This window comes from Staurois parvus, unplaced genomic scaffold, assembly GCF_062004578.1.
Source record: "Staurois parvus isolate SC_StPar_1 unplaced genomic scaffold, SC_StPar_1.0 ptg000151l, whole genome shotgun sequence".
NCBI lineage: Eukaryota > Metazoa > Chordata > Amphibia > Anura > Ranidae > Staurois > Staurois parvus.
The window spans coordinates 20,867,411-20,882,192 of record NW_028317947.1 but is presented as its reverse complement, the minus strand read 5'-3'; the positions used below and the strand labels follow the sequence as shown (position 1 = coordinate 20,882,192).

General features: G+C 40.4%; 1 protein-coding gene across 1 annotated transcript in view; it reads left to right on the top strand.

Moving 5' to 3' along the window:
• The first annotated feature begins 4,046 nt into the window (after window positions 1-4,046).
• ITGB3 (integrin subunit beta 3) overlaps window positions 4,047-14,782 on the top strand; it is an 80,876-nt gene continuing 70,140 nt past the window's right edge. The window contains exons 1-2 of the mRNA XM_089674616.1: window positions 4,047-4,202; window positions 10,848-10,930. Coding sequence (XP_089530742.1) covers window positions 4,142-4,202; window positions 10,848-10,930 — 144 coding nt within the window. The 5' untranslated portion in view covers window positions 4,047-4,141. The remainder of the gene's footprint in view (window positions 4,203-10,847; window positions 10,931-14,782) is intronic.

The following is a 14,782-nucleotide window of genomic DNA, read 5'->3' as shown; positions in this document are numbered from 1 at the left end:
ATTTTTTAGTTCCATTGTGATTTTTGGCCCTGGAGTCTGAAATCGTACTAAAATCATGACTTTATACAGTACTCGTTTTGAAACTGAATATCAAAATGTATGTAAAAGCAAAACTTTTCTTTATTTTAGTTTTGTATAGAGTTGGGTAGGATTGGACTCTCAATTTTGTTTTGGTCATCCATCACCGCGCTGGGTAAATTCACCCTCTCTGTTTGTCTTTGTGTCCTAGATTTGTCCTCTCTATTTGTTCTGGTGACCGCTGTCACTGAGACAGAAAGCAATGGGAAATCCAAAGTTTTACAATTGTCACCGGAGCAAGGTGTGAGGGCAAATTATCCAATAAGGACAAATGCTCAGGTGACAGCTGTCTAGGATGGGAGCTGAGACTGTTCTTTTGCCATTTTTGAATCAACAAAACATATATCTGGACTCGTCATGGAGGGGATTTACTAAAACTATTGCACTCAGAATCTGGTGCAGCTTTGCATGGCAGCCAATCAGCTGCTAACTTCACCTTGTTCAGTAAAGCTTTGGCAATAAAACTTGGAAGCTGATTGGTTTCTATGCACAGTTGCACCAGTTTCAGACCCAACTAAAGATCTTCTGATACCTACCAAAAAAACATCTAGGTTCGAAGTACAGTGCCTTGCCCCTATCCTCAATAAGATGTAAGTGCCTCTCACTTTGAGGATGTTTCCTCTCATTTTATTTTGCAATGTGAAAACATGAAGTAAAGGGAAAGCATGACAAATATGTTTGGGAAGATTTCCTATTACTTCCTATTGCATCTCCAAGACAGGAAGTTAAGGGAAATCTCCACAACAGGACACATACAGCTAAAAAAAACCCTTGCATGAATCGCCCAAACAGGAAACCTGTCACTTTACTCATCTCCCTCTCCTCCTGATATAATTTCCTAAAGGTCAAAAAGTCTTTCTGTGTAATAATGAGCACTTCTGACTGCTCGTTGTCACTACCTAGATGGTTAGAACCTCCCCAAAATCACAAGCGTTATTCAAATTCAAGAGCATCTTTTAAAATTACCGTCCATCCTATGGTCACCTGAGCAGTACCATTGCTTAATGTGAAATGACTGAAAAAGCTTAAATTGCGGTCTGTGAGTGACGTGCGAATATACAATTGCATTTCAATAGCATCCTTGCAGATGTCCAGACTTCCTCCTTGTCAAATATCTGTCAAACTGTGGCATCCTTACAGCAATGTTTGCTTCTTAGGTTTTCTGACTTCCTCTTCTGTGGAAGATGATGCATTTTAATTGTTTGCTGGTTTTTATAGGGAAAAAGGGTGAGGTCATATGGTTGTTTGCTGCAGCCATCATTGCTGACTTTCTGTCCTGCTGACCTGAAACACTGGACCAGAACAAGTTGCAGATCAGAAAAGTCAGAAAAAAGTCCAAAGATCTTGTCTACATACACGTTCTGGGTCAGCAGCCACTTAAAGTATTCTATGGATGAAGGTAAAAAAACCTTCTGGGTGCAGCTCCCCTCACAGCCCCACCTTATACTTACCTGAGCACGATCTCGATCCAATGATGTGCATGAGAGCAGCGGCTCTCCTGGGTCTCTCTCCTGAATGACTCACACAGCCGTGGGAGCCATTGGCTCCTGCTGCTGTCAATCACAGCCAGTGAACCAATGAGGAGAGAGCAGAGGTGGGGCAGAGCTGCACTCTGCGTGTGAATAGACACACAGACCGCAGCTGAGGGAGAGAGCCTGCTTGGGAGCTTCCACAGCTTGCTATTGTGGGCACTCGGCAGGGGGGGGGGAACCAGGACTGCTGGCAGGGGACCCAAAAAGAAGAGGATCGAGGCTGCTCTGTGCAAAACCATTACACAGAGCAGGTGAGTATACCGTGTTTGTTATTTTTTAAAAAATTATTTCCTTTAGAATCACTTTAGGTCCCTGGGCCTTTTTCTCCCTATGTAAGATAACATAAAGCTCAAAATGAATGTAATTTACATTAAGAGAGCTGTATTTACCATTCAACAGTTAATTGTGACATATGCAGGGTCAGGTTGACAAAGGCACAAATGATCATGAAGACGACTTTTTCTCCAATCTCTACAATTTTGAATTTTGAAAGACTTTGCATTCACTTAGGTGAGCATGTATGTAAATTACCCACCACAGATCCCTGCATTATGTAAGTTACCCAACCCGGACCCCTGCACTGTACACATTACCCAACCCGGATCCCTGCGCTATGTACGTTACATATTCCTGACATCTGCACTCTGGACCTAGGCTCAAGTTTTAAGCCCCTCCCACTGTTAAATTAATTTTGCTACACCCACCATCACTGTGGCATGCATTTAGCCCCACCCCTGCTCCATACCCTGCTGCACCCCTATCCTCAGGAATTCAGGTTTTCAAAAGTTTCCAAGTATGGATGTGTGGTAGGTACTGAAAGTGAACACAAGCTCACCTTATTTACTTACCTGCACTTTGCAAAGTGAACCTGAACGTGTTGCTTGATTGGGCAGCTACATGGTAGATGAGGTGTAATGTTAATAAATGTAAAATTACTCACTTGGGGGGCAAAAAATATACATGCATCATACAATGTAGGGAAAGTACAACTGGATGAGTTCATGATGAAAAAGAATTCTGGCAGATCATAAACTTAATAACTGCACACAATACCAAACTGTGGCCTCTGGAGCATGCAAGATAATATTTTGTATTAAAAGAGGTATAGACTCAAGACAGAGACATTATCTTGTGCAAGGCTGTTTTTTTCTCAGAGAGCAGGTACAAGAAGTAATACCCCATTGTCAAATTGACATATATATTATTTTCCGAGATTCGGATGTATATGAATCTCTGAATGGACATAGCAATGAATGCCAGCTAATCCGAATAAAAGTTATAACGAAATTAACAAATGCATTTGTTTCATTCAGATGACGTCACATGATGCATTAGTAGTTTTGGGGGATTGAGGAAATTAATTGAATTTTAAAATCCGTTTCATAATTGGGATTCCAGTAAGTTGTAATTTAAATTGATTTTGTCATTGTCACAGTCAGACGGTTTAGTTCCACAGTATAATGCAACTCTTTTGTGAGTACTAAATTTTGCATTATTTATTCCATTGCACCTGAAAATATTGAACAGTTTTGATATATGAATAACAAATTCACCAAAATAACAAAACCAAAAAATAATATATAGCAATCTTTCAAAAGAACTGCAAAAATGTTTTAATCCACCCGGACCAACAAATACACGAAACAACTGCTGAGGATACGAAACAAATTCTGAAAAATGAATTGGTTTAACATAACAAAAATGACAAATTGAAATTCTTCAATGAACAAATGCATCTGAATTAAAACAAAAAATTTCTGGCGTGCACACTTCTACCCTGCATACTGGGGTTGATTTACTAAAACTGGAGAGTGCAAAATCTGGTGCAGCTGTGCATGATAGCCAATCAGCTTTTAGCTTCAGTTTGCTCAATCAAGCTTTGACAAAAAACCTGGAAGCTGATTGGTGTCTATCGACTCGAGGCTGTAATTGGTGCTAAAGGGCTTCAACAAAGTATTGAGCAAAGGCTGTAAATACTTTTGTACATGTGTTTTTTTCCCCGTTTTTTATTTTTAATAAATTGAAAAGATTTCAAAACAAAGTTCTTTCACATTGTCGTTATGGGGTATTGTTTGTAGAATGTTGAGGAAAAAAATGTAATCCATTTTGGAATAAGGTTGTAACATAACAAAATGTGGCAAAACTTAAGTGCTGTGAATACTTTCTGGATGCACTGTATATGTATATATATATATATATATATATATATACACACACACACACACACAAGAAAAACTCTTCTGCTCCAGCAGAAAAAGCCTACTTTGACGTGTGTGTTACTGTATTTCCCAAGGTTTTAAAGGGGTTAACCAGAGGGGGGCAGCAGTGTGATGACTAAATACAAGGGGTTTAATAGGAGGAATGTCTGTAGTTGCAGGGTGTGAACAAGTCATGGGAGGAGATCTGAATGTACTTAGTTCTAACAATCCAGTACTCTTCTCTTTTGCTTGTACAGGAGCTGCTGGGGGTATTTGATAGAGCACCCCTCCCCCCACCCCCAGTCAATAGGGATCTTGGCACACCTGGGGACAATGATGACTGTCACATTGAAAGGATTTCTCTTTTTCTTTCTGTCCACTACTGCAAGCTGTGGTAAGTTAGATGAAAACTTGTTAGCGCTGTGCTATGAATGTATGAACTTTTCTGCAGTGTATGATTAGAGACATATCTTGTACAATGCAAGTGTCATTCAGCAAGAGGGTTTGCTGTCACTCTGCAGCAATGTTGAATTTATGTGTCTAAGATTCTGTGTAGTGTCTGTCCATGAAATTGGTTTCTATAACAAGCTTTTCAGGGCACATTGAAGTTCAATTCTGGGAATAAAAGTCCTCCCTTGCAGTGAGGCTGTGTCTGCACTGCACGAGTTAACTGCTCATTTATGTCTAGGGGACCAGGTAAAACAATTTTACTTACCTGATCCTGCGCTCCTGCAGGCTCCTCAATGCTGCTAGACTGTTTCCTTCAGCTTCTTCTTCCTTGCACTCCAGTGGCTGGATGTCTCTGACATTGTCAAGATGATGTGGGGACCATAGCCCTGCATTGGGCATGAGGACACTGAGGGACAGTTCACTGCCAGAGCAAAGGGGAGCGAAGTATGCAGGGATAGCGGAGGATCAGGTAAGTATAAGTGCTTTGAGCAGGACTTTTACTTTACATTTCTGTTACTGGTTCAGGGCTACTTTAAGTTGGCCATGTAAATAGAGAGAGAGAAAACCATACTGTAGATTCCCTAATCCACGCTAAACAGCATGGATGGAGGAGTCTCCAACTGCCAACTATTCTTTTCTGACAGTCGTTGTTCCTTTCAGAATACCTGAACAAGGACTGCAGCTGAATGCCTGCTGTCAACGTTTGACTGATTTTTTTCTGCCCGGCTCCTCAATCCAAGTTTGTTGACCAAAGTGGTGTCTGGCTTTGAATTTTGGCCGATTCTGGCCAAAACTCAAGCTGTGTGTGGCCAGATTAACTAAGCCTTTTTGCTCTTTGCCTTTATAGGTAAGCCTGTTAAGTATTATTCATATATTGTTTCTACTTTGATGAGGTTTTTGATGGACTCTCTAACATCTCAGCTATGTACATTCTGAAGAGCGTGTGTACTTGTTTGGCGGCAGGCCATGTCTGCCTATGATGGGTTTAGGGAACAGAAAGTGTTAGGCAGGGATGTTTAGGGAAATACAGTGCAAACAGTGCCTATTGACATGCTACATGTGTTTTGCCTTAAATGGTCATTTAAACAACTGAGATCACAAACCAGAAGGGCAAGAAACTAAAAACAAATCTCAAAAGCTCCAGCCAAAACCCAAAAATAGAGCAGGGAAGGGTTAGAACCTCTGTAAGGTTCCTAGTGCTGCCTGTGTCCCCACAGAGGAGATGTTGCTATATTTCCTGCCCCAGGAAGCGAGGGATCATTTCTCCAAAGTGAAATCCCATCTTCGGCAACTGTAGCCAGGACAAGTATTTTTCATTTAGAGTGTTTTCCTCTGCTACAGATTTAGATTTCCATCCATGTTCTGTCCTGGTGATTATGGAAAGTGAGAGTGAATGCCCCTAATGAGTATATATACAGCAATAAAAACCTGAGGCACAGACCCCTCTCCAATTCCCCCCAGCTACAAATATATATTGTCTAGAGTTCCAATATAATGTAAGTAAAGCTACAATATCTTCACAAGTACTACATGCAAATATGAATGAATGGAAATATATGAGATACATGTGAGGATGTACGGGGCCTACAGTAAAGGGCCCCAGGAGAATGAGCCCTAAGAGGTGTATGAAGTATGCAGGTGTGGCATTTAGGTATGTATATGTATGTGTAGGTAGATAGGTTTTTAGGCCTCATCCACACTTGCTTATGGGGCTGACCATGATTTCCCATAGGAGACTCAGCTGGATTTCCTGCAAACAGCTGAAGATGGGAAGCCCCATTCAAAGCAGTGGGAGGCTGACAGCACCCTCAGCCATTCACAGGCGTTTGCATGTCATTGGACATGGAGTGATTACCTGCGGATCACTGGCCACAAAACATCTTCGGAAATCAGATGATCAGCCCTGGACGCAAACTGTCTACATCCAGGGCCAATTATCTGCAGGTAATCGCTACATGTTCATTTACAGGCATTGTCAGTCGCCCATTGCTTTGAATGTGGCTTCCCAACCACGGCTGTTCACAGGAAACTCCACTGAGTCTCCTGGGGAAAATCGTAGTTGTCCCCATATACAAGTCATAAAAGAAAAACAATGTGCAATAATCCACAGCAAAATTAAATTACTCTCCAGTAACTGAGTCATATTTGATTGGCTGCTGTAGCCTACTAAACTTTATTCGTGCTCTTTGTACTTTTCTAATGAATTAGCTTTCTTTGGAGGGCTAAATGATTAATGGGACCCTTCACTTTGCTTGAAGTGTCCTGCTTCAGGCTGCATTCACAATTGAGCGTTTAGTAGCTTGAAGCTCCAAAAAAGCTCAAACTTAAAAAATCAATTGGGCATACCCCTGAGGACGTGAGTGTGTACGAAACACGTTGGATGGAGCCTATGTGCTGATGTGACACTCCGGAACGGCGGCCATATTGGTATGTGGCATATTTAATGTTTTATTGTTTTCCACGTGGAATGCTTTATGTATAATTTTAAATAAATACTACACTATATACACCGTTTTCCGGGCTCCGTGTGGTGAGCATTTCCTTTTAGGATGTAACTGGACCAACCGATGTCGGAGAATGGATAACATAGATCTCTTGTTATATTTGCTGCCTAACAGGTAGCACTCTGGTGAGTGCATAGTGGTGGTGGATTACACACTGGACTCCAGAGCAATGTGTGGAACTGAACATGATTTGCCGTGATTACTAGTATCACATCACTGATATACAGATTGATACTGGAAGGACTTTTCGTTTAATACCATATTGGTTGCACTGATATATATGTATATTCATACCTTTTTGACACGTTTTCACTTTTTTATGCTTTATGCGCTGCACCTTATATATATATGTTGGTTTATTGAGATTTGTTGTCACTATCTCTGGTGCTAGCTGCTCCTACTTGTATAGCATTTTCCATTTGCATTTTGAGATTATTTAAAAAATCAGCTGTTCTCTATCGTGCCTGTTCACACCTTGTCACGCAAACAGGCACCTTAGAGAACAATTGATTTTTTAAGTTTGAGCATTTTTCGAGCTTCAAGCTACAAAAGGCTCAAGTGTGAATGCAGCCTTAAAGCGGAGCTTCACCCAAAAGGGGAAGTTCCACTTTAAGCCTTTGTCCCTCTTTCCCCATTAAAGATTGGCACCTTTAGGGAGCGGGGGGGAGAGGGGACCCAAATTTGACAGGTATCCGCTCCCACTTCCGCTGTGATCTCCTAGGCGATCGGAAGAGGAAGTTGTCCTCCCTCCCCGTAGTCTTCTGGGACACGTGACAGGTCCCAGAAGACGACGGGGCCATCCACAAAGCACAGCGCTTGTTGCACATGTGCAGTGGGCCACCGGCTGTGCCCACAAGCTGTCACATCTGGGTGCCCACACTGAGGATGCCGGCACCAGGAAAAGAAGACGGCCGGTGAAACCAGTGGTGGTGAGGACACCATATTTAAAAAGTCAGCAGCTACAGTTTTTGTAGCTGCTGACTTTTATTTTTTTTTAGCAATTTTATTCCAACATGGGAAAGATCTTATTTACCTCCATTTTCCATTATCACTGAAATCACAGTTAGTTGCACCAATAGCACCAAATAAAAATATCACAAATGAGAAGTACTTGAATTTGTCGCACACGTCAGTATTAACAATGAAAATGTCACAGGGCTTTCTTTCATTTGGTTCAAGGCTTCTGACTACGTTCACTCCACCAGAAATGTATCATATTCATGAACAAAGTATCTCAGTGCTGCCGATCAATGCAAAATAATCAAACCCATTATATATGGTGTTTAAATCAAACGGAAGGGAAGCTATGGATATTCAAGTATTTGAACATTCAGTTATTTGATCAAATTGCACATAAATTGGATTTTAAAAAAACTCGGTGTGTAGGACCTCCACATGACTTATTTGGGCTGATTTACTAAAGGAGGTACAAATCTTCACACAATAAACTGTGTGAATATTCACTTCACTTATCAACTCATGTGAAAAGCACTTTGAGCACCTGAGTACCCAATCATATGCAAAGGAAAACAGTAAGCTCTGAAGAGCAGGGCGCTCTGTTTCCTCGTGTACCAAATTGTATTGTAACTGTAATGTCTACCTTCATTTTGTAAAGCCCTGCGCAAACTGTTGGCGCTATATAAATCCTGTATAATAATAATAATCAGGAATTTGTTTTGTTACATGATTGGATAATTGAAGTGAATATTCACACAATTTCTTGTGTGAAGATTCTCAACTCCTTTATTACATTTTCTTGTGTGAAGATTCTCAACTCCTGTATTACATCAGCCTGAGTATCATATTTCCTGTTGGATTGGAAATATAAAGTTGTCTATACATATAGTAGCGTTTGTCTCAGGCAGGTCACATTTGTAATAGACATAGACGTGTCTAAGACACATTATCACATGTCTTTGGCACATTTCTGACTGGTTTAAAGGACCCTTATGGGAAGAAGGTTGCAGCAGCTCCTGGCAGTACACCACTTATTTAATTCTGAGCAGATGTCTTGCCACTCGTTCTTGGTGAGTCATCTGCCTCTGTATGGCCACCTATGGGGGGATTTTACATGATACTTGTTCTGGCATTTATTTTTAAATTGAGTGTACTCTTATAAAAAAATCTTAATTTCTGCATTTGCTCAATGCAGAAGTCAATAGAAAACGTTTTGACGTATGTGTCAAACCCGCTATGTTGTGTATGCTTCCTTTGTTAAAAATAATAAAAACTATTGGAAAAGAAAACGTTTTGACTTTGGCACACACGTAGAACTGATTGCGAGGAAACATAAGGTTTCAAGATATTTCAAACGTGTCAGAAATTCAGTGTGCAAGCTAGCATTGATTGTTCCCTTTTCCATGAAGACTGGGACAAGTCCACGTGGAGTTAGTCATTCAAGGATACTCAGATGTCTCATAACCTACTATTTTTGGTGTGATGTCTGTTAAGTTAAAGTGACCCTGACACCACTGGGTAACTTTTACAGAATAGAAGCCGGAAAATACTTACCTATCTGGTGATCTGTGTATTAAAAAGTCACCGCTTCTTTTCTCTCCATCTGTCGTAAGTATTTGACCACCGAATGAGTTGAATACTTGCTCCCGTCAGCTGCTGTGGTTCCTTCCACCAGCCTGTGTGTCACTACAGGACTTGTGAGCCAGCAGAAGGAACCACAGCGATGGCTGATGGGCTAGGGAAGTCAAACCCTTGGCTGCAAAGTGTAACTAGTTTAAGAGGAGAAGTTTCAGGCTTAGAAAGGCACAAGGTGTCTGTTCTTAAGGCTTCTTCTCCACCCCCACCTTTCCAAGCCCCTTATGCAGCTGAGAACAGAGGTCATGTGATCACCTGTAAAAAAGAAAACATTATTTTTTTTTTTGTATATACACTATTGTTTTGTCTTTCATTTCATTTTAAACTGAATGGGTTGTTTCACACGGTGAGGATTTACATAGTCTTTAAATGAAATATATAATTGCCACAAAAGCCATATTGTTAATAAACTACCTTTACATCTCTTTCTGCTGCATGAAATTTTCTAAAACTGCCACAAAGCATCTAATTTCTCTTCCTTCTCACCATGGCAACAGTGTTCAGATTGTAGACAGGATTTCGCAGAAACTTCACTGTTTCACTCTGGGAGCAGGTGTAAACTATGATAGCTTGTTGCATGAGATATGGCATCACTGGTATGTCCTTATATAATAATTTTAATAATTTGGGTAAAAAAAAAAACCAAATATATATATATATATATATATATATGATATAAAAAGTCTACACACCCCTGTCAGGTTTCTGTGATGTAAAAAAATAAGACAAAGATAAATAATTTCAGAACTTTTTCCACCTTTAATGTGACCTATAATCTGTACAACTTAGTTGAAAAACAAACTGAAATCTTTTAGAGGGGAAGTAAATTTAAAAAATAAAATAACGTAGTTGCATAAGTGTGCACACCCTCTTGGATGTAGCTGTGTTCAGATATAAGCAATCACATTCAAAATCATGTTCAATAGGAGTCAGTACACACCTGCCTCTGATTAACCCCAAATAAAGTTCAGCTGTTCTAGTAGGTCTTTCCTGACATTTTCTTAGTCGCATCCTACAGCAAAAGCCATGGTCCGCAGAGAGCTTCCAAAGCTTGGCCGTTTGTAAGGACTTACAGCAGCTGCAGTGAATTGATCTTAGTATCCAGAAAACAAAAGACAATCTGCAAAGAGGTTTACTAAAGTCCTTACCAAATATATTATTCTATATATATATCAGGGGCAGACTGACCAATTGGAAACTCGGGCACTGCCCGAGGGCTCGGGGTCAGTAGGGGGCCCCATGAGATGCCCCTGGTACCTTTTTCATAGGCTTTTTTGAGTTTGGGCAAGGACACAGGGGCCCCATGATCCCCTATTGCCCGGGGGCCCCATGAGTTGTCAGTCCGCCCCTGATATATATATATATACCTGATCTCCAGGTGTTTAATTCTTTCCTGGGAAAACTGAATTCTCAGTTTCTATCTTGTAATTATGTATAGGTCTGCATTTGACTGACAGTTCTGCTCCTGACAGTAAAGTATTTGTGTGTTTCAGCCTCTATCTGCTCTACCAGAGGAGTCAGCTCCTGCCAGCAATGCCTGGCTGTCAGTCCATCATGTGCCTGGTGCTCTCAAGCGGTAAGGACATTCATCATCTCTTGTTACTCACAGGAATAAAGTGCTTCACACATACACTGTCATTTTTGCTACTATATTGCGGAAGGAAAAGAAAGTGTGGCTTCAGTGTACACAAAACTGTTGCAATTGATATGTTTCTGTGAACCCAGGGCTGCACTACAATAAGGTGGTGGATCTATAGACATGCAGGGTAAGCAAGCAGAGGCTGGGAAAAAAGGGCAAGTGTGTATATTTGGGTTTATTTTTTCTTTAATTGATGCCTTGTCTGGCAAAATCTGGACAGTTATGGATAAATCCAGTTCCAGGAATGGGAAGGGAAAAAGGGAGATCATATTGCAATGAGTCACTTAACCCTCTAAATCTAAAGTTGGCCATACATAGATCAGACCAGCAGATTGAACGAAAAAAAGTGACCTGATTCCTCCATCTACACTAGAGATGAGCGAATCGAACCAGGCGAACCGGAATTCGAGTCGAATTTCAGGAAATATTCGATTCGCGGCGAAACCGAAATTTTGCCTACTTCGGGTGCGCGAATCGAACATTTCCCGATCAGCCGGCAAAAGTGTCCCTGCAGTGAGCTCCGCTATTTCTGACAGTTCTCTGACAGAAGGAACACATGTTTAGCGTTTGAAACATTGTATCTATTAGTTTACATTTAGGATACAGATGTTTCAACCACTGTTCATGTGAAGAAGCTGTGAGAGAACTGTCAGAAATAGAGGAACTCTGCACATACACTTTTTGCCGGCTTGGAATTATTCTTCTTTTCATCCTACTTCTTCTTCTTCTTCATCTTCATCCTCAGAAGAAGAGGATGAGGATGAGGATGAAGAAGAAGAAGAAGAAGAAGAAGTAGGATGAAAAGAAGAATAATTCCAAGCCGGCAAAAAGTGTATGTGCAGAGTTCCTCTATTTCTGACAGTTCTCTCACAGCTTCTTCACATGTACAGCGGTTGAAACATCTGTATCCTAAATGGAAACTAATAGATACAATTTGTATCTATTAGTTTCCATTTAGGATACAGATGTTTCAACCGCTGTACATGTGAAGAAGCTGTGAGAGAACTGTCAGAAATAGAGGAACTCTGCACATACACTTTTTGCCGGCTTGGAATTATTCTTCTTTTCATCCTACTTCTTCTTCTTCTTCATCTTCTTCTTCTTCATCCTCATCCTCATCCTCTTCTTCTGAGGATGAGGATGAGGATGAAGAAGAAAAAGAAGCAGTAGGATGAAAATAAGAATAATTCCAAGCCGGCAAAAAGTGTATGTGCAGAGTTCCTCTATTCTGCAGATACACTTAGAGGAGCTCTGCACATACACTTTTTGCCTGTTTGGAATTAATCTTATTTTCATCCTACTTCTTCTTCTTCTTCTTCTTCTTCTTTATCCTCATCCTCAGAAGAAGAAGAAGAGGATGAAGAAGAAGAAGAAGAAGAAGAAGTAGGATGAAAATAAGAATAATTGCAAGCCGGCAAAAAGTGTATGTGCAGAGTTCCTCTATTCTGCAGATACACTTAGAGGAGCTCTGCAGATACACTTAGAGGAGCTCTGCACATACACTTTTTGCCGGCTTGGAATTAATCTTATTTTCATCCTACTTCTTCTTCTTCTTCTTCTTCTTCATCCTCATCCTCAGAAGAAGAAGAAGAGGATGAGGATGAGGATGAAGAAGAAGAAGAAGAAGAAGTAGGATGAAAATAAGAATAATTCCAAGCCGGCAAAAAGTGTATGTGCAGAGCTCCTCTAAGTGTATCTGCAGAGCTCCTCTAAGTGTATCTGCAGAATAGAGGAACTCTGCACATACACTTTTTGCCGGAAACCGCTGTATGGAGGGAATGTCCCAGAACTGTCATAAATAGTCTATTTCTGACAGTTCTGGGACATTCACTCCATACAGCTGTTTCAACCGCTGTATGGAGGGAATGTCATAGAACTGTCAGAAATAGACTATTAATGACAGTTCTGGGACTGTCCTTCCATACAGCGGTTGAAACATTGTATCTATTTGTTTCCATAAATGGATCCATTTATGGAAACAAATAGATACAATGTTTCAACCGCTGTATGGAAGGACAGTCCCAGAACTGTCATTAATAGTCTATTTCTGACAGTTCTATGACATTCCCTCCATACAGCGGTTGAAACAGCTGTATGGAGTGAATGTCCCAGAACTGTCAGAAATAGAATATTTATGACAGTTCTGGGACATTCACTCCATACAGCGGTTGAAACATTGTATCTATTTTTTTCCATAAATGACATTCTGCAGATACACTTAGAGGAGCGCTGCAGATACACTTTTTGCCGGCTTGGAATTATTCTTATTTTCATCCTACTTCTTCTTTTTCTTCTTATGAGGATGAGGATGAAGAAGAAGAAGTAGGATGAAAATAAGATTAATTCCAAGCCGGCAAAAAGTGTATCTGCAGCGCTCCTCTAAGTGTATTTGCAGAATGTCATTTATGGAAAAAAATAGATACAATGTTTCAACCGCTGTATGGAGTGAATGTCCCAGAACTGTCATAAATAGTCTATTTCTGACAGTTCTGGGACATTCACTCCATACAGCTGTTTCAACCGCTGTATGGAGGGAATGTCATAGAACTGTCAGAAATAGACTATTAATGACAGTTCTGGGACTGTCCTTCCATACAGCGGTTGAAACATTGTATCTATTTGTTTCCATAAATGGATCCATTTATGGAAACAAATAGATACAATGTTTCAACCGCTGTATGGAAGGACAGTCCCAGAACTGTCATTAATAGTCTATTTCTGACAGTTCTATGACATTCCCTCCATACAGCGGTTGAAACAGCTGTATGGAGTGAATGTCCCAGAACTGTCAGAAATAGACTATTTATGACAGTTCTGGGACTGTCCTTCCATACAGCGGTTGAAACATTGTATCTATTTTTTTCCATAAATGACATTCTGCAAATACACTTGCAAATAAACTTCCACATTTATGGAAAAAAATAGATACAATGTTTCAACCGCTGTATGGAGTGAATGTCCCAGAACTGTCATAAATAGTCTATTTCTGACAGTTCTATGACATTCCCTCCATACAGCGGTTGAAACAGCTGTATGGAGTGAATGTCCCAGAACTGTCAGAAATAGACTATTTATGACAGTTCTGGGACTGTCCTTCCATACAGCGGTTGAAACATTGTATCTATTTTTTTCCATAAATGACATTCTGCAGATACACTTAGAGGAGCGCTGCAGATACACTTTTTGCCGGCTTGGAATTATTCTTATTTTCATCCTACTTCTTCTTTTTCTTCTTATGAGGATGAGGATGAAGAAGAAGAAGTAGGATGAAAATAAGATTAATTCCAAGCCGGCAAAAAGTGTATCTGCAGCGCTCCTCTAAGTGTACTTGCAGAATGTCATTTATGGAAAAAAATAGATACAATGTTTCAACCGCTGTATGGAAGGACAGTCCCAGAACTGTCATAAATAGTCTATTTCTGACAGTTCTGGGACATTCACTCTATACAGCTGTTTCAACCGCTGTATGGAGGGAATGTCATAGAACTGTCAGAAATAGACTATTAATGACAGTTCTGGGACTGTCCTTCCATACAGCGGTTGAAACATTGTATGTATTTGTTTCCATAAATGGATCCATTTATGGAAACAAATACATACAATGTTTCAACCGCTGCATGGAAGAACAGTCCCAGAACTGTCATTAATAGTCTATTTCTGACAGTTCCATGACATTCCCTCCATACAGCGGTTGAAACAGCTGTATGGAGTGAATGTCCCAGAACTGTCAGAAATAGACAGAAACTGTCACAGAACTGTCCTTCTTCTCATCCTTCTCCTTCTTCTCAT